Here is a 20,990-nt window from a genome sequence, read left to right as displayed (position 1 = left end):
CAATTAAATATAATTTCTCTTTGTCTCCTTTTTTTCTCCCAGTTTTCATTCTGTTTACAGCTTTGGTGGACAGGCAGAGAAAGAGGAATCTGGTTAATTGGCAGGCTTCATCTGGTAATCCTGACTGTTGTTAATTTTATCTTTTATTTGTTCATTATTTTTATACTTTTAATAGTTTGCTATTTCGGATTTTGTGTAAGTGTGTTTTGTCAACACAGTGTGCTTGAATAAATCATTTTTAGCAGATACACTTTTAATTCATTTCCTTTTTTCTATTTTTCTCCAGACATTTTCCATAAGTTACTTATTGGTACGGGTGTTCCTTTATTTCCGATAAATTATATGATTATTATTTGAATTTTTAGTTACTTTAATTTAGACCTGAAGCATAGTCTGGTTGCCACTCCTATATATTTATATTTACAAAATAGCCACATTTTTCTCTTGGGTGCCAAGGGCTTGAGAGGGAGAACTTAAAGACATATAAAAAATAAATTGAAAAATAGAAGATAAAAGCTTAGAGAAAAGAGGGTTTCCCGGGAGATATGTGATGACACAGATACGAGAAACAAAGTTCTGAGAGAACAGAAAACAGAATTAAAAATAAATGAGTTTTTAAAAAATTCAATTGTCCCTTGAGTTAAGTTTAACTCCTGGTGATTACATGGACCAATTCATGTTGTTTTCTTTGAAATACAGCAGACATAATTTGCCATTGTGCTTTCTTTCTTTCTTTCTTTCTTTCTTTCTTTCTTTCTTTCTTTCTTTCTTTCTTTCTTTCTTTCTTTTTCTTCCTTCCTTCCTATCTTCCTCTCCCTCTCTCCCCCTCCCCTTCTTCCTCCTCCCCCTTTCTCTTTTTCAAGCTTCCTACCCTAGCCTACTTTCATGTTTGCCCTATCTAATTATTCCTTTTCCAAGATTAGCCAAGAAATACTTCAGTGCAATTAATATGGTGGTGTTCTACTGAATTTAATAAAACACAAAAGGCCTTCCCCTAATAATCTTAACTGAATTCTATTATTCTAAGAGTAGCCCTCAATGTATATAAATGTGGCGCAGTTATGTATGCACCATATTCTATGACTCTTTAAACAGTTGCACAAAATGAAAGTTTATTTGTATATAGAACAGAAATGCCATGCAATTCACTTTTTATCATTTTTGGAATCTGGATTTTACATGCACAACATAGGACATACTGGCAAAATGAATTTGTGTTTAACGGTAGCTACCACTTAATGTTTTTCGTCATAGGTACCAGCAAGGCTTGTAAGATTGACTTCCTAGTTTTTGTTTTGTGCTTTATGTACTATGATAGGAAAACATAATTTTAATCAAGACAATAAATGCAATTTTTCAATGTTTATTTGCATAAATTTTCAATGCATATATATGTATCGTTTTTAGACTTATCAAACTCATTAGCCATTAACTGTTCCAATGTGTTTGAAGTTGTGACAAAGCAAGAGCTTCTCATTTTACAAGCAATTCTTTAAAGCATTCTTTTGAGCATTACAAGGTACCATTACACAGCAAAAAGCTTATGGGGGAATCTCAGACTGGAAAAAACCTCCAGGAAAAAGATCAAAGTCAGCCATCAGAGATCCTCCAACTTCTTCCATATATCCAAAGGAGAACGGGGTATTGTTTTTTTAAACCATCCAACCTTCATATCACATAACAAGTCACTTTTGATATTTGATACTTATTTAACTGTAGGTAGGTAAGTGTGCCTGAAACAGTTCTTTGATTGTCATCATATTAAGTCCGCATGAGTTCCATGAGATGCTATAATGGTTCATAGGCTGTGATGCTATGAGACACTGTGATGGTTCAGTGGCTTTTACACGGCAGAAAAAATCCTTTTGAAATAACAGGAGTTTAACAATATATCATTCTGAAGGGTTTCTCTGTCAATAGCATCTTAGTTCTTTTGAATACCAGAATATTCTGCTTTTTTTGGAAAGCCATTCTAAGGTGCTAAAGGTCAGTTTGGATTAGCAATACTCCAGTATCCTTCTCAGGTCAAATTTATACTCCACTCTTTATGAATACCGCCCAATGGATATATTCCATAGAATATATTTCACAATAAATGTGCATCACAGCTCCAGGGAAAAAAGACATTAAGGTGGTTATCTATCCATCTGATGTTAACACAAACAGAAAAATATTCCAAACACACTTTTAAAAATCCCTTTTCCAGAAGTGGGATTCAGCTGGGTGAACCGGTAGCCACGGCTGCGGGAGGCTCTGCCCACCTGTTCCGATGTAATGCACGAGCACTGTGCATGCACAGAAGGTGGTGCCCATGCAAAAATGAGGTGTGTGTGAGCGAACCGTGCTCGTGCCCGCTCACATTTGCAAACTGGTAGGGAAGGTAAGTGAATCCCACCTCTGTCCTTTTCATTAGGTTATGGGTGAGCTGGTGATCCTTCTGCTGCTGCCATAGATTTTACCTGCTTTTTCATAACAACGTTGTTTTCAAAACATCGTTATCAATTACATCATTCTCCTAAAAGAATCTATTTGGATTTCTGATAGGGCTTAGTTCTCAGTAATCCTAGGCAAGCTTACCTGGAAGTATTTTATATTGATTATCACGGCATTTTTTCTTCCCTAGGCTGAAGCTTTAGAACATAACATTGATCTGCATTTCCCCCTCCAGTTTGTGATAAAATCCTCACTGGACAATTCACAGCACTGCAAATGAGAAGATGTAGGCTTTCTTAGGGACTCTTGCAGAAGTTAAAGCACATACATGACGGTAACATAAGTGCTGGGTGTTGACTACAGGAACAGACTTTGCATGTCCCTTTAATTTTTCATTAAAGCAAAAGCTTCAATGAACATTTATTCCTTCATGTATTTTTTAGTATATGAGCATCGGGTAAAAACAAATATTCCCATCCTCATGCAATCATCTGATTCACCACAAATGTGTACAATAAATAAGCTATTAATTGAATTAAGAAGCTTTTAAAATGTAACAAAATATTTGTCCAGATCCAAGATGAAAAGACGGTAAATTCCTTACTTTTCATGCAGTTTAAATCTAGAGTTACAGCAAACCAGAATGTGAAGGAGAAAAATTTGATCCTTTCCCTCTATTTCTGGCTGACTTTCTATTTCTATTCCAAGGAGTTAAGACTTAAAACTTAGGATCATTTTATTGTCACTTTGAATGTGCACTAATTAAAATGAAATTTTGTTGCATACAGCTCTCAGTTAAAAACCAAACAAGACTCTTTTTTTTTTTATTAAAAAAGAAATATTTAACAAAATGTTAATCCTCTAACTCACATTGTTGAACGTCCCCCAACTTTCCAGAACTAATGCGATGACTAGCTGGAGGCAGAAGAAAGAAATTCTATGGATTGGTAATCACTCCTTCATGTAGTTCAAACTTTCCAGAAAGAATTAATTTCCTCATCTGGTAGAGCTCCCACCATACCTTTCATACTGAGTGGACAAACTCTTTTGCAAAGATTTTCTAATAGCAATAGCAGTTAGCAATAGCAGTTAGACTTATATACCGCTTCATAGGGCTTTCAGCTCTCTCTAAGCGGTTTACAGAGTTAGCATATTGCCCCCAACAACAATCTGGGTCCTCATTTTACCCACCTCAGAAGGATGGAAGGCTGAGTCAACCCTGAGCTGGTGAGATTTGAACAGCCGAACTGCAGAACTGCAGTCAGCTGAAGTAGCCTGCAGTGCTGCATTTAACCACTGCCCCACCTCGGCTCTCTCTTAATACACCAGGAACAATGCCTCTACTGTCTCTATAGGAAATGCTGTGAGATGATATTTCTTTCTGGACCACTATAGGTATCACAGTTTTTCTCCCAATTAATGTAGCTGAGGAAGATGGGTTGTTGAGTGAAGATGAAAGAGAATTGTGCAACTGTCTTTGAGTTTGATATTTCCTGATTACCAGCACAGCATTTTATAGTGATGGAAATGCAATTCTCCTGAGAAAAAGGAGGGTAGTAAGGATGAGTGGATCCTGAATAAAGCTCAAAATGGACATTTGTGGAGGTCCATGAAGGAATAACTTTACCAGACAGCATGCAACTTCTGATTTATATAGAATAACACGAAAAGCATATGATTCCCCTCATGCCCACTTCAATCCTCAGAAAGTTAGTGGATATATTTAATTGTTTGTTTGCTATATATGTATATTGCCTTTACTCCAGGAACTCAAAGTGGCTTTGAAATGGAACTCCTTTCATTTCTTTCCCATAAGAAAAATCTGTGAGAAAAATTAGGCAAGACTCCTCAGTAAATTTCCATGACTAAGAATCGACTTAGACCTGGATCTCACTATTCTTAATCCATCTCCTTCACCACTATAATACACCACAAACTATATTCAGCAATTAATCAAAGTGCTACACAATTTGTTGTGTATGTATACATTTCATGCAAATGCTCAGCCCACATTACATTTACCTACAATAAGAGGAAAGAGCGGTATACCACAGTCACAAGTAGGAGACTATCAGAACTGAATTGAGACACAATTACTATTTAAATATAATATGTAAAGCAGTCTCTTGATATCATATGTACACCATTGATTAAATATTGTAATTTTTATTATTGTGAATTTCAAGAAAACAGTGCAATTTGCTTTGGGGGTGGGGAAATGATACGCCACCATCTGACCAGCAAAAATGCAGCAAACCAGAAATATTTGTCAAGTATAGACTGTTGGATTTCAATTTATGTCAGGAAAAAATAAAATTAGCTCTACCCAATTAGAAGAGAATTATGGCAGAAGTATTCAGTTTACTACAGCCATGTACTGGAGTTGGATTATACCAGCTTGCAAGAGACCATTGCAAAAGTTTCTAGAATTTTGCACGCCAGCTGAGCAGAGTTGAGTTGTCAGGCCTTGTGCGCCAATCAGTCCTTCCTTCCTTCCTGGGCAGCTAATTTACAAACATACCACAGTTTGATAACAAGTCTTGTTTTCATTTAGAAGAAGTATTTTCACCTATTCACACTAGATTCAGGAGTAAAGTATACGAGGCATAAATCTATCACAATGCAATGATGTAACAAAAAACTCATGAGAAATAAACAATGTAAATTCATGACAAAAATGGAATGCTCTAATTGAAAGGCACTGTATTTTTCAATAGCTATTGATGACCTTTAACATTGTTAATATACTTGTTTCAGCCAGGAAGCAACCACCTATAAGTAGACTTCCTATAAGAGGAGCTAAAATCTTTCTGTTATTTCTTAGATAAGCACAAGCAACTGGTATATTTCTGAATAATCAAAAGGAAAGCAAATGAAACACACACACACACACACACACACAGAGAGAGCCAAAACAATGAAACTTTCATTGTTATGACAATAGAACAACAATAAAAGTCAAACAAAAACAGTATTTTCTTCTTTGATTAAACAATGTGACCCAATAGGCAGAAGACTCTGCTAAAAAGTGGTTTGGTTGCTACCTAGAAAACAAATGAGGACTTACTTTCTCTTAGGAAATTGCAGCAGAGGAAAGAGATTTAAGTTCTGTAAAAAGATGATAAAAGCTTATAAGAATGGGCTTATAGTCTAATGTTCCCTGATAGTGTTCTGATGAGATCAAGGCAAACAAAATCTTCTTGCAATAGTTAGCATATGGGATGTGTTGATAAGCAAGGTACACCAATGGCTTTCCAATTAATAGAATTAAAATGGAAGCAGATAAATCAGGGTAGATGCTGTGATCAGTGATACTGTGATCAGCGGCTCTTTGGAACCTTGAGATTTAGTTAGTTGAATATAGATGCTATGGAGGAAACAAAAGGATGGGAGGGGGACATTGCTGTCCTGATTTTGAGCTTTTGCTGAGCCATTGTGCTCTTCTAAAGTAGTAGATCTTTGCTTCTTGGTTCTTCCAGGCTCTCTTTTTGATTATGATAAAAATTGAACAGAATAAATGCGATCCTACTATTAATATATTAAACATTTTTTTTCCTGTTGAATGTTTTGGAGTGCTCTTTAGCTAAATTCAAATAGACTTCAGTCCCAGCATGTTCAAGCTGGATGTGTTTGGAATGTCTCCTGTTCCCACAGTCAAAATGACAAGAGATTAGAAACGTGTTTAACAATTATGGCTTATTATCTGAATGCCTAAGGTACAGAACCCTCATTATGTCTTCTATGGTGCACTGCTGCTTGTTCCTCTTGATTGTCTGAAGATCCACACATCTTCCTGGTCATTTGCACATAATGAAGCATTTCTGTGCCATTAACAGGAGGAATGCTACAGATGCTCTTCACAATAGGGAAGTAAAGATTTATATATATATTGTTGCTGTTAAATAAAAAGAAAACTATGACTCTTCTATGGCAGGGAGTAGGCATGCTCTAACCTTGGCTTCTTTCCAAGCACTTTGGTATTCTGCCATCCAATCACGACCTGTGATTTTCTTATCAATATGGAAATATTCCACCCAGCTATTTCTCTTATCTGCCTCTCCCTTCAGAGACTGTTTATGAGTAGAAGACTTCAGACGCTCTTTTTCAGGAGATCCAGTTGTCTTCGAACTACGCTGCCCTCTTTGTGAAGATCGCCAATCCCTGGCACTCAGTGGTGCTTCTCTGGTGGGATGCAGCCAGATTGATTTACCATTAACAGGAAGAGAGTTTGGATTGGAGCTGCTTTCTAAAGCTGGCACCTTGTCTTGATTGTAACTATATTTTTGTTCCTGACAACCACTTTCTCTTTGTGATGGTCTTGGGGAAGGGTATCTTGGTAAGCTCATCATGTATTGTTTTTTGCTTGTTTTTTGTTGAGGTGTGACTGCATAGGTGCTGTGAAAGTTGGACTGTGTGCAGTCAGTTCCTGTGTTCTCACTGCCAACAGGACATTTCCATCCACAAGTCTTCTGGGCTCCTTCATACAGGTCTTCTAATGCGTTCCTGCCCGAAGCGGAGTAGGTTTTGATATAATCATGAATGAAACTGTTTGACAGCACTTTAGGAAGAGTGCATCTAGAAACCATTTGTGGTGACTCAGACAGGTTTAAGATTGTTTGACGGTTGGGCAGCATTCCGCATCTCTCTTTGTCTTGGAATTGATGCTTGCTCTCCGGAAAAGCAGATCTTGCTAGTTGAAAGTTTGATTGACAGTGATCTTCAACTGAACAAGAATCTGGATTCATGTAAACATTTCCAAAACCATTTGTGTTGCTTGTTATGCCTTCTAGAATATCTTCAAAAGCTTCATTGATGGTTGGGAGAGGCTTTGCTAAGCTCAGTCTTATCCAAGGAGCCATTACTGAAAATAATATATAGGATATCATTAACCAATTTGAATGTATCACAAAGATATATTGAAGCCATTGTATTTTGTGAGCAATATATTACATCAGTGGTTCCCAAACTTGGCAACTTTAAGACTTGTGGACTTCAACTCCCAGAGCTAGCTGGAGAATTCTGGGAGTTGAAGTCCACAAGTCTTAAAGTTGCCAAGTTTGGGAACCACTGTATTACATTAATGCAACCCTTATGGAAGCAGCAAGCATAAATACATTTTATTTAGAATAAGCCTTTGTCTTATTATTTTTACTCTTTTTCACATAAATTTATTCAGTACTGAGTCCTCTTTTTTTGCTTATTACAGACAACTTTTTATAGGCTGCCCATAAAGCATAAGCGTGCACACAGACACAAATGCATGCATACATACATACGTACGTACGTACGTACAGGTATAGGTATAGGTATAGGTATAGGTATAGGTATATGCTTATTTGGGTCTTTTCCCATGTAAGATTGAGACTGTCTTGGCAACGTTTTGGCGAGGTCTCACTTGCCATCTTCAGGCTGTTGTTTTCGGCTTAAACCGTGGTCGGAGCTGCCGTCTTTCTATAAATCTTGGTGAAGACGTGTGTGGAGTGCTGGCTTTGTTTCAGTAAGTGGATTGATTGGCTGTGTGGTTGTATCATGATTGGTAGATTGGTGCTGATTGGTGCTGGTTATGTGTCCGTTGTTGTTTTGTGTTGTAACGGCCTGGGTGGTGGGTGGGGCTCATTTGTTGACTAGGGCTGGTTTCCAGATGTCTGGTACGATACCTTCTGCCTACCAGACATCTGGAAACCAGCCCTAGTCAACAAATGAGCCCCACCCACCACCCAGGCCGTTACAACACAAAACAACAACGGACACATAGCCAGCACCAATCAGCACCAATCTACCAATCATGATACAACCACACAGCCAATCAATCCACTTACTGAAACAAAGCCAGCACTACACACACACACACACACACACACACACACACACACACACACCAAGATTTATAGAAAGACGGCAGCTCCGACCACACTTTAAGCTGAAAACACCAGCCTGAAGATGACAAGTGAGACCTCGCCCAAACGTTGCCAAGACAATCTCAATCCTACATGGGAAAAGACCTGAATACAACAAGACCAGCATATCTACACTCGTGAAAATCTACAAAAACAAATGCATTTCTTTTATTATGTTTTCTCCCTTTTCTACGAATATTTTTCTTAAAACTGGGTAGACAATTTTATTACAATGGGGACAAGATAACATTTTGTACATTTTTCACCAGATCTGTGGTTCAGGGCAATATCCCATGAGACCCAGGTTTCTGAAGAACACTCCCACCTAACAACTACATGATTTGCCTTTTAGAGAAGCAAAACCAGAGGCCCATTATACAATTGTGTTATGCCACTGACTGAAACTGATATATCAAGCTTTGTTTATTAACAATATTGTTATTAGAAAGTACTATAAAAACCTTAGAGTTGAAAATATTTTTGCATGTAAAAAAGAAATTGTTTCATCCATATTGCTGGTATGTACCCCACAACCTGCTTCTGTTCTACAATGCATTCTTGAAAACTTGAAATCCCTCATTTTTAAGGGAGCAATGTTTATCCATTCCTGATTTGACCATAATACTCTTTAGTGCCCTAACACAGAGACTATTCCTTCCTCTCCTCCCTCCCTCCCTCCCTCCCTCCCTCCATTCCTTCCTTTCCTCCTTCCTTCCTATACCCCCAACAGTGTTGTTCTTAACCTATTGATAAACTAATTTTGGCTTCATAGAATTGAGTTCATTCCTTATGATTATGTCAAGAAACAATCATGTAGGAAGGGTGAAGATTATTTTAAATATTAATAATTAAAACAAACAAACAAACAAACACAGACACTTTTTGAACATATTATGTGAAGATCTAACTCCCTTGAGAAGGATATGATCTTAAGAAAGATGGAAGGAAGAAAAGAGGATGAGAGGAAGCAAGTTGGATGGACTCAGTGACAATGGCAATGAGTGCATTCTTGCAAGATCTGGAAGACCAGCTCAGGGACAGATTGTCAGGGAGAAAATCTATGTATGTGGTTGCTAGGAGTAAAAAGCAATAGCATATAATGTTCGCATATAATCTATCTGTCTGTTTATCTCAAAGTAATACTTGGATATTTGAATTCATTTTGAGTATCTGTTATCTTTCCTTAATGTGGAGATACTAGCTGGGAATTATGGGACCATAACAGCTGGTGGGCAATTGTAGAATATGTGAAAAAGCTGAGCAAATTTTAGGGATGGAATGAGTAAGGTATGAATCAGAAATACCAGCAGCCAATACCTGGAAATGTTAACCTATTCAATAATCTCAGGAGGAAAAATACAGAGCAGAGCCATCACAGTACAGTTCCTAGAAGTGCTTTTGAGCATACAATTCCTAGCATTGATAGATAAAAGGCATGGCATAATAAACAATCCATTAATGAGGCATATCCGCTATACAATAAAAGCCTCATCTCAAAATCATACCTGAAAGCCAATTCCATATAAAATATGAAGAAATGCCTCTGATGCTCCTGCATAGTAGACCCACATCCAAAAATAGCCTGATCACAGACAGCGAGGAGACTGCAGGATGCAGTGGGGAATCATGATTATAAGAAACTTTTGTCCTTGACACATCCTGCCTCAAGAGAATGGCAGTGCTGGCACAAAGTGACAGAAGTGGTCAGCAGGCAACCAGGATTGATCCTGGTCTAATAACAAGTCATTAAAATAACACAAAATGTTGTAGACAACCTGATGCCCACTCACAAAGTAATGAAAACAACAAAGAGGTACAGCCATTTAATAGCCTCTCTTAGTGAAAGCCATGGAAATAATGCACCCAAGAGTTACAGAACTAGCAACACCCAGTTCTCTTGAATTTTTTAAATCAGCCCTTTGGTACAGCAGACCTACAGCTCTTTCAAGAGGTAGTGAAGTGATGTTTCTAAGGAGTTTGGGGAAGAACCATCAAGTACTTTGGAAGATCAGGTATTCTGTGAGAAAATGTACCTATGGATACCAGGTGTTTGGTCTTGGTAGCCCAAGTCAAAAATGACAATGGAGAGGGTGGATGCCAGCAGTAAACTAAATTGACCCTGGGGCCAATAAATCACTCAAAGTCTCCAGCAATGGACAGGATATAAATTCTAGTAAAGAGAAAGGCAGATAGATATTCAGGACATGCTGGGCAGATCTCAATCTGCATTATTAGTGAAGGAAGTCATGACAAAATTAAGGAAAACAGCTTTAATAAGGCCCCAGATGGGGAGTGGGGAAGATAAGAAGGAAATGCCACAAAGAAAAGGGAGAAAAGGCAGTTTCCAAAGGATGTTCATGCTGTGAGGAAGAAACCCCTCCCCACAACTCTTCAAAGGTGAACACAAATCCATTGGTCCAGGGATATTTTGAAGCATCTTGACCCAAATGCTGTCAAACTTACTTTCTTTTTCTTTTTAGTTATTTAAAGGAAAACTACCATTTGCCTTTAGGAAACCTTCAGAATTCATTCACTGAGATGACTCTCCAGCTGAGTTGGAGAAAAGGCAGACCTGGCTTATCACGACTATGATCTCAGTGGTATTTTCTCACCCACCTGCTCTGGTCCAAGAGTCTGTAGAACACAGAACTACAACAGAACAGAGACAGAGAATTTTCCACTAGTAATGCCAATTTCTAAAAAAGCCTCATTAGTACCTAGTCATTGTTTTTGGTGATGAGGAAATAGTCTGATGAGCAAAACTAACTAATAATATTGGCAGTGAAAAACAGTGAATTCAAAAGAAACTGAATCTGTGCTATTCATCGCTTTATTTTACCCCCTTCCATTCATTCACCATGACTGCTCTAATCCAGTCTTAATTGGTCTTTCCACATCCTGTATTAAGCACAGAGCATAATCATAAGCCATTCTGAAATCCACAGAACTGACAAATAGGGCATACAGAGCAAAGGCACGCAAGCATCGGAGCTCCTAAAATAGTCTGCTCAGTGACAGTTCCCTTGGGTCTCCTTCTGCCTTGGCCACACAAATAGCCAGCATATCCAAGTGGCATTAGTGTCCATACCTTGACTTGGTATTGCTTCTCCTTCATCTCTCCATTCCAATCCCTGCATTTATGAGCACAGATTCCACTGAAATGCCCTCTTTCTTACCTGGATGTGTTTGTTTCAAATACAGCTTGGCTGTTTGGAAATCTCCAGATTCACTGTCTCTCCTGCACTGTCGGTTCTCCTTCACTTCAGTACTGAATATGTGCTAAACCAAGACAGAGCATCAGGGTAGTGGCTTCCAGTCAGCTGATTCAGCTGCTTTTTGGTTGTTGTTGCTAAATATAGATTGGTATATGTCATTCTATTCCCTAAGAATTCTAATTTGATAAGTGCCTTGTATTACTGGAAAGACTCGAAGCAGCAAATTGGGGAGACAACTTTCAGATAATCTCCATGAAAATAAATCATTGTCCCCTGGCACAATAAAAGCATTAGGTTATGCTTTATGCTCTGAATTATTCAAGAGGTCTGGTGCACCAGAAAGGGAATGATTTTATGTGCGTTGCATTTGCATCCGTGGGAAGCAGTTAGTAATGCATCAAGCTAAATTCTAGGCTGCTCCATCAGCAGATGTAAAGCAGCATCATTGCTTAAAAATGTAATTAACAGGTGTTCTGTTTCTATGATCAAATAATAGGACAGGACTAAAGTCACTGTATTTCCTAATCTGTAAAAAGAGTGCCCATATAAATTAATCTCACCATTCATATATGAAAGAGCCTTTAATATTATATAGGCTATAACAAGTAGAATGTCATGAATGAGGTGTTTGGGATGAAACTGGTTTCTAGTCTTCAAACTCCCAGCCACTCTCTGCTCAATTGTCCCCTCTTTTTTGTTCCCAATATTCTGACTCTCCCCATTTAACAATTTTCACTTTCTGTTGTCTCTGTCCTTTCCAAGCTCTGGAAAATATTGAGTAGTCGACTTTTTCTATGCCCAGATCTCTTCATTTAGGATTTAGCCTCAAACAGGTTAATTCTTGACATGAATTGACTGCTTTTTGACAAAAACCCAAACCAAGAATTGATTATATTCTGAAATAGCTTTCCCTGTACAATATTGTGGGATCGGACATAAGCTTCCTATTTATAGGCAATTACTTTCAGTCTCAAGGTGAAATTATTTTGACTTTCTTTAGGCACTAAGAGCTGTAAGCTACATCAAGCTAGTTTTACTCATTTGACATACGTCCTTAATCAAAATTCATGGGCAATGGAAAGGGATCAAGGTTGGGGGCAGATGATAAAATATCTGTGATGACATTATCATCACACAATGCTATAACATCCATGTCAGACCAGGGGATACAAGTACATAATCACAGGATTTACCTAATGACATGTGAACATACATGCCAGTATGAATTTCCCACAATACAGATGACTTTGAACATGGTTTCTGTTTTCCTGACATTTTGTTATTTTGAGATTCCCAAACTAGGGGGAAAAAGATTTTTTCTCATTAAAAATGTTTAAGAAGACTTTGGTACTATGCAATTTTATACACAACATAATTTAAGCATAGTATTACATATGTCTACTCAGAAGTAAATTCAAATTAGTTCAATAGGGCTTATGTCCATTAAGTGAGTATACAAATGGACATTAATTGATTAAAGGATGAAATAAGTGCCCTAGATATATTTTTTTATTGATCTGCATTCAGAAATAATGTATTACATATAAAATAATGAAACATTTTCTCTATATATCTCTGCTTCTTTTAATTATTGATGGCCTAAAAGCATTTTTAAATGTTAGAGTCACATGCATATTTAAAAAGGCATTCTGTTTGCATCCAAAGCATTTTTTTTCCAGCTAGAATAAAAGGGGCTTTTATTTACCTAGGCTTTTCTCTCTGGTTTCTTTAAATGATCATCAAAATAGTCGATTAAACCTCTGAAAAAGTCCTTGTCTTAATCCCTGAAGATGTAGAATATATCAGTATTTATACCTTTTTCAAACACAATAAATCAGCCTGAGTATTAATGGCAGGAATGCAACTGCCTGGTTCAGACAAGCAGATAACTAGTTAAGAGACCTGGAACAACAGGGCTATCCTTTAACTTGTAATTTTGCGGGTATTTACTTTGATTTCTAAGTGCCACTTTGGTAAATGAATAAAGGATACATTCTTAAGATGCACACCGTATCCTTAGTTTGAATAGAAAATATGTATGCTGTATACCATTAGGATCAGGAGACAATTTAGCTCAGGTAGAGCCTGACATGATTGTCCCGCTGTTTCCCTTCCTCTCCCACCACATTCCAGATCCAAATTTGGATCCAAATTTGGCCCTCTTTTGTATTTGGGACAGTTTAAGTATGAGAATGAAATCTTTGCATCTGTGGTGCCTCAAACACCCATTTATTTCCCCCAAACCTTTTCCCAAATGGTTCTAGGCCAGCGTTCTCCAAACTCAACCCTGCTGTTCTAGACCCGTAACATTAGCCAGATATTAAAACGAAAGAGAAAAACATATAAATGAAAATATTATAAAGAAAAGCAATTTAGAATAAGTGTATACAATTATGATTGTTGTTAAAATGTATGGGTCACCTAACTCCCAGAGATTCTGGGCAGTTTACAACTTGCTAAAATGATTTAAAAACAAAGAACAAGAACCCCCCCCCCCCAACATCCCTCCTCCCAGAAGACAAAAGAGCAAAGATGGACGAACCAAGAGGAAAACTAAGAAAATGAAGACAAAGAGTGTCAGTCATCCTTGCCAAAAGTCCTCTGGAAACTTAGAAATACTAGTAGGATGGGATTCTTTGAATCTTGGGATGATCCTTATTCCAAAGGGCAGGTAGTATAACTGAGAAGCCATGCCACTATACACTATACTGTTTAATTGAAGGAAACCATAATGTGCCAACCTTTCCTTATGGACCAGGTCAAGCAGAGACTATTGGAGACAGATTATTCTTCAACCATTAGGTCTCTAGGGCTTTATAGGTAGTTACCAGCATCTTGAATCATAATTGGAACCAAACCAACAACCAGTACAGTTCACAAAGTGGAGATATTACATGGGCATACCAAGGCATGCCCATTCCTGCCCATGCTGCTGTATTTTGGACTAGTTGAAACTTCTGAGTCACCTTCAAGGGCAGACTTGTGCGGAGTGGACTGCAGTAATTAAGCTATGAGGTGATTAGGGGATGTATGATTGTCTGAAATGTCCCCTGATCTAGCCTTGGGGCAGAATCTCTACAGCCCAGTGGTGGGTTTCAAATTTTTTTAGAACCTCTTCTTTAGGTGTGGCCTGCTTTGTGGGAGTGGATTTTTGGCCATGTGACCGGGTGGGAGTGGCTTGCCAGTCATGTGACTGGATGGGCGTGGCCAACTTATAAAATGTGGTGAAACTCTCTTAACAATGCTCTTGCTTAGCAACCAAAATGTTGGCTTAGGAACTCTGGCATTTGAAGCACGCAAGTCTTAAAGCTGTCAAGTTACAGGACCCTTGCATCCCTAACCCTTTAGAAAAAAAAACCCCAAGGGTGTTCAAACTTGACAGCTTTAAGACTTGTGGACTTCAACTCCCAGAATTCCTCCTCTCGCTCTTCATCTTGATGATGTGCGGACAGGTGGGGAGCTGGAGCTGGAACCAGTTCTAAATAGCAGGAACCCATCCCTGCTACAGCCTCACTTGGCTGGACAGAGTTGAAACGTGTAATTAGGTATCACTAGCATTCTCATGATATCAAATCTCAAACTAGCAGATGACCTCATCCAGCAGAGGTTGAAAAGGAGGGAAGAGGCATAGAACCTTGTGGCACCCCACAGAGCCAACTCAGAATGATATCATGGCCAAGGGTATCAAAAATGCAAGTAATTAATTAATATTAATTAATAACCTTATGAATACGAAACCCAAACCATGTCACTTTAGAAAAAGTCTAAAACATGTGAAAAAGTGTTTTCTCTAAAGCACGGTGTCAAACTCACTGTGTCAAGTTGCCATCATGTGACGTATCATTACATTTTTTCCTTTCACAGAACTGGCATGGGTGTGGCCTGCGCGTGACGCATCCGGGCTGTGAGCTACCAGTTTGGCACCCTGCTGTGAGTCTAAAGTACTACATATGCAGGCAGCAGAAACCAATTCTCTATTACCTGTCATCGGAGGTGTCCAATAGTCACAAACAAGAATCTTCTATTGTGTTCATTAAATCTTCAGATAGGATGCATGTTTAATGTTCTTTCATACTTTTATCCCATTGACTTGTTAAAAACAGGATATTTCACTAATATGCTCCATTTTTTTTCAAGATTCTCATTTGATTCTTAATGGATTTTTTCAACTGTGCTCAAAAGTTTAGTTGTGGGTTGGGAATTTCTAAATATTTATTCAATAATGTTAATACTTCAATAATTTTTTCCTATATTGACTCTTTTTTCCCTTGATTACCTCAGACTTTTTCATCCTGGAAGCTTTCCAAGTTTTAACTCTCAGAACGCTCATCAGGGGCCATGCAAACTGGAAAATTCTGGAAATTGAAACCCACGGAGTACATCTGTAGTGTGTAAATGTTGGTGTATTGTGATCAAACAATAATTTCCTTGCATCCATATTTCTTTTTCTGCTTACTGAGTTTAGATATTTATTAGTCGAAGCTTAATTGAAATATCTAATTAACTTCTGGATTTTGTATTAATGTCAGAGCTTTAATGTAAACACAATGTATGTGTTTTGATCCAAATCTAATCAATAGCCTTTTTTAATAGCTAGTTTTTTTCATAACATAAGCATCAAGTACAATAATCCGATGCCATAATTCAATATGTCTATCCAATAGTTGATTGTATAAGTGTGTATTTGTACGCTGAGTGCAGCAGAAACCAGACAAAGATGGTAAAAGTACAATTTCCTAGGCATCCAAAATTAGGATTAAATCCTGCAAATTCCCAAGGTGTAAATTTGCTCCTTCCTGTGACATGATCAAATTGGTTACTGAATAATATCCTTGTTTGGTTTAGATCCATCTTCAACTTCAGGTTTTGTATCCTTATTGAAATCCAATGATAACCATACATCAATCTCTACTCCATGTTCCAAATGATACATAGGATAATAGAAAAGACTTGGAGATCTCTAAATAACCTCATCTGGCAGTTTCATGTGGCTATGAAATAGAATCTGAAACAAGATGAGCTCTTGTAGCACTCAATCAGCCGAAGAACATAGAGAACAGAATCCTTCTCAGCTTAGAGGGCCCTGGAGACTGAGTGCCACCGAGAATAAATATTCCTATTATCTTTCAAAGTCTCATGCAATATTTTTTTTAAAACATACTCTGAATTGGGATCTGACTTAATAGCTTGTTCTGAAAGCTTGATTTAAAATTTGAGCTTTAGCCTCCTTGTCAGGAACTCTCATCCTAAGAGGAGAGAAAGCAAATAGCAGACAGTTTTACAGAGATTTCATTATCCACCCAGCTCTCTGGATGGAAGAGTGAGCAAAACATGAACACATCATTATGAATATGCAGCATTTGGAAAGAAAATAGGAAAAAAGTTATCCCACATTAATGATAAATTAAAACTGTGACTCTTCAGTCTCTTTTTAAGAAGAGATTGGACAGCCATTAGTCTGGAATTGTATAATGTCTCCTGCTTAAGCAGGAGATTGGACTAGAAGACCTCCAAATACCTTTTCAACTCAGTTATTCTGTACTATAGATGAGAATAAACAATATTATTGGTCCCTTCTTTTTCATATATTATCTTTGATTTCTAAGACATCACTCCCTTGAGATGCAAAATCTGAGCCTCAAGAAACTTTGAAGAGCAGGTGGAAGGAGTTTTAATCAATTCCACTTTCCAAGACCAGATGGATTGCATCCTAGGATCCCAAACTTTTAAAATAAGAAATTGTCTGCAGGAGGGCAAATTTGGTGTCTATTTTCAAAGAGGACCCAGAAAGCTGCAGTCTGCCAGCAATACGTGGAAAGATCCTAAAGCAGCACCAAAACTATTTGTCTACAATCATCTTGAAAATAATTTGGTGATTTCTCACATACTGCATAGTCTTGCCAGATTAAGCTTAGGCTATATTTGTCTATAGTTTTTCCTGAGGAAAACCATGTCAATACTGGGGATATACAATTAATGTCAACTTCAGTAAAACATTTGACCAGATACCACCAAGACATTGGAATCAGTAAGATAATTAAATATGGGCTGACTGGCATCCCCCGCCTCTCCAGGAATGGCAATCAGGTATCCTCATAAAACAGGACTGAATATTCAATAGGATGCCACAGTTCTCAGGCATGACTAGTCAACCTTTTCCTTATGATTAGGTGAAGAAATAGAAGGGATACAGATCTTTTCAAATGTGCAAATGACACAGCCGAAGGTGATAGCTAGAAGAGGAACAGAATTACATAAAAATGATCTTGAGAGGTTAGAGGAGTCAGTTGAAAAAAATAAAATGGAATGGAACAGAGAAAAACAAATGACAAGTTTTTCAATGAGGAAAAGTAAAGAAACGGACAGGATAAAGAGAATATATGCGAAAAGGGTCTCGAAACTGTAATTGAGCAGAATGTAATTCAGTAGAATGAAATGGCTGCTTAAAAAGTGAAATACAATGTTTGGCTGCAGTAATAGAAGTATATTAAATTCTGATTAGAGTCCAGCTTATCTCTTCACTTTGGACACTGGATTCAAAGGAGCACAACAAAAATGATAGTGTGGGAAGGTAGGTATGTTTAGCTCAGAGAAAAGATTACTGAGGAGATAGGACAACATGTTGTCAAGTACATGCATTAGTATTACACTGAAAATCAATTCCTGTTCTCTCAGAGTGTTGTCTCAGAGTGAAAGATAAGAAATATTAGTTTTAGGCCACAGGGTTGCAAATGAATCCTAACAGGAAATTTTTTCTAATGCTGCAAACAATTTCACAGGAGAGTCAATTACTAACAGATAGTTGATTCCCCTTTACTATGTGGGTTCAAGCACATAATGGACAGAAATCTTAATTGAAGTCCCTGCACTGAGCTGAGAGGGGATTAGATTCAAAGGCAGAAATGGCCCTTTTCAACATTATGATTCCTTAAAGTGAATGATATTCAATAAATCAGTTTGGAAATCAGATGTTCCATGAATTGACTCCCAATCTGACCTAAATTCATCCATCTTGAACTATAACACTCAAAACCGTAGAAATGATAGAAGATTTTATGAGAAACCCTAGTATATTACCACCTCTTACAATACTAGACAACACAGTATCTCCAGTAGAGACCTTCACGTTTCTAGGTTCTATCATACCTCAAGATTTAAAATGGACACCTAACATCAAAAATGTCATCAAAAAAGCACAATAAAGAAAGTTCTTTATGTGCCAATTCAGAAAGCTCAAACTGCCCAAGGATCTGCTGATACAGTTCTACATAAGAATTATTGAGTCTGTCATCTGCACTTCTATAACTGTCTGGTTTGACTCTGCAACCAAACAAGACAGACACAGACTTCAACGGATAATTAGAATTGCAGAAAAAGCAATTGCTACCAACCTACTTTCCATTGAGAACCTGTATACTCCACAAGTCAAAAAGAGGGCTGTGAAAATATCTACTCCTCACATCCTGGACATAAACTGTTTCAACTTCTTCTCTCAAAACAATGTTAAAAAGCATTGCGCACCAGAACAACTAGACAGAAGGACAGTTTTTTCCCTGCATGCCATCACTCTGCTAAACAACTAACTCCCAAAACACTGTCAAACTATTTACTAAGATTGTATTACTATTCTTCTTCTCATCCTTCCTATTACCCATATCCTCCCACATGAGTATAACCTTGTTGCGTGTATCTTTACAATTTTTATTGTTTTATTTAGTTCCTAATATGATTTGATTGCTTATTTAGTATCCCATGACTATCACTAAGTGTTGTATCTTATGATTCTTGATGAATGTATTTTTTATGTACACTGAGAGCTTATGCACCGAAGACAAATTCCTTGTGTGTCCAATCACACTTGGCCAATAAAGAATTCTATTCTATTCTATTCTATTCTATTCTATTCTATTCTATTCTATTCATATTTCCAAATGAGTTTATCCACTACCAACTTTCCTTCTGACATAATGAAAAAAATGTAAATATTTGATTTGTACTTGTTACAGTCAAACAAGACTTTCATCAGTTTATGTACATCCGTAAAAATAACAACAAAATATCCACAAAATGCAAATAAATGTAATATCAATAGTTATAGGAATTAAATAAAGCATCAATATCAATTCTAGTTTGATGTCACTCAAATCCTTTGAAAGGCATGTGTGAATTCAACCTTCAGATGTATAAAACCGAACATGGTGAAACTCACAAGTGCACTACTGCTTTCAGTTATTTCCAAGGTATTTTCATCAGTTAGGGGTCCCTAACTGATGCCTATGATATATGCCAACCAGGATACATGGGCTTAGACAGTGCATATAGAGCTGATTGCACTAATGTGACTCCAGATTTCATTAGCTTCCGAGCCTTTCAGTGAAAACGTTGCTAAGCTGACAGCATCCCATTTTGCACTGATGCATGCTCAGACATGCCTACATATTACCCAAGTCAAGCATGAGGAGACAAGATGGGGTAAGCAGGAGGCCTCTTTCTCAGATAAATTATTCCAAGCTCAGAACATTTCTTCAAGAGACATTCCTGCATGTGGCAATGACCCCATTTCTCTCTCTTGCTGCAGAGAGAAATAATTCTAACATTGCTTTTAAATTAAAATGTCAACCTTTGCCCAAATATTCCTTATTGTTTATTTCTATACATATTTAATGTGTTTTTAAAATCCTTTTAAATAAACGCATAAATTGACTAAGTCCTTTAGAAATCAATATGACAGAAACAAAATGAAAACGGAGTAGCTTTTTTCAGGTTAATACTGTGTATTAATAGAATATGTGGCTTTACTAATTATATGCTACATTTACTTTAAAGGTCAGAAGTCCAGGAGTGATGGTGGTTGCTTTGAAGGATTATTGAATCAGTGGCTGTTTATTAGTATATATTTGGGCATAAATTTACCGGGCTTCAAAACACACTGCTAATTTCAGAAATAGTATGATTGAAAGATCACCAGGGACACAGACCTATATCAGGAAGTCATTCTTTTTCAAGAAAGATAATTGGAGAATTCCTTATTAATTTCTCTGTAGGTATAATAAGGTTGCTTGTTATAGATCTTCAAAAGAAGATCCAACCAATTAAACTCAGATATTTCCTGGCCACAGAAGCAGTCTTCCAACTTAACTTGGAAATCCTATCTGGTCATTCTTTAGATTAGATTATACACTTATGAATGTGACTGTATACCTACTCACTCTTAACACTGCTCAAAACTTTCTGTCAACATCCCGACTGACAATCTCAACTAAAGCAAGTACATTTAGGATCTGCCAACATCTCAATGCAAAACTTTATTGAGTACATCATTTTGGCACTATTGAAGGCAAAACCAGCTCTAGTTTATTCCTGTGCAAACCCACATAGTTACAACTTAGAATTCTCCATCCCTCCTATTACTACAGGTCACATTGCCCAACTGAGTGTCATCATA

The 20,990-nt window shown here is 37.4% G+C and overlaps 1 protein-coding gene and 1 long non-coding RNA gene across 4 annotated transcripts; one reads left to right on the top strand and one right to left on the bottom strand.

The window, feature by feature from the left end:
• Window positions 1-1,024: 1,024 nt before the first annotated feature.
• On the bottom strand, window positions 1,025-11,603 carry LOC148048061 (uncharacterized). Of its 3 annotated transcripts, XR_015695955.1 has the most exons (4): window positions 11,507-11,603; window positions 5,501-7,294; window positions 2,578-2,703; window positions 1,025-2,108 (listed from the first exon to the last, which is right to left on the bottom strand). XR_015695955.1 is itself a non-coding variant. In XM_087709483.1 (2 exons), exon 2 carries the CDS (start codon window positions 7,290-7,292, stop codon window positions 6,348-6,350), a length of 945 nt encoding a protein of 314 aa, XP_087565609.1. In that variant the 5' UTR covers window positions 7,293-7,294; window positions 11,507-11,603; the 3' UTR covers window positions 5,327-6,347. The 3 variants fall into 3 exon arrangements, 1 of the variants encoding a protein (XP_087565609.1); XR_015695954.1 differs by having other exon boundaries at window positions 1,027-2,703; XM_087709483.1 differs by lacking the exons at window positions 1,025-2,108; window positions 2,578-2,703 and having other exon boundaries at window positions 5,327-7,294.
• On the top strand, window positions 6,650-19,445 carry LOC148048060 (uncharacterized). Its single transcript, XR_015695956.1, has 3 exons — window positions 6,650-6,769; window positions 15,410-15,475; window positions 15,827-19,445. It is a non-coding gene; the product is annotated as an uncharacterized LOC148048060 (long non-coding RNA).
• Window positions 19,446-20,990: the final 1,545 nt, after the last annotated feature.

Source organism: Thamnophis sirtalis, unplaced genomic scaffold (assembly GCF_051295495.1).
Source record: "Thamnophis sirtalis isolate CommonGarterSnake01/CBP01778 unplaced genomic scaffold, rThaSir2_p1.2 scaffold_3, whole genome shotgun sequence".
Lineage (NCBI taxonomy): Eukaryota > Metazoa > Chordata > Lepidosauria > Squamata > Natricidae > Thamnophis > Thamnophis sirtalis.
This window is presented reverse-complemented; position numbering and strand designations above follow the sequence as displayed.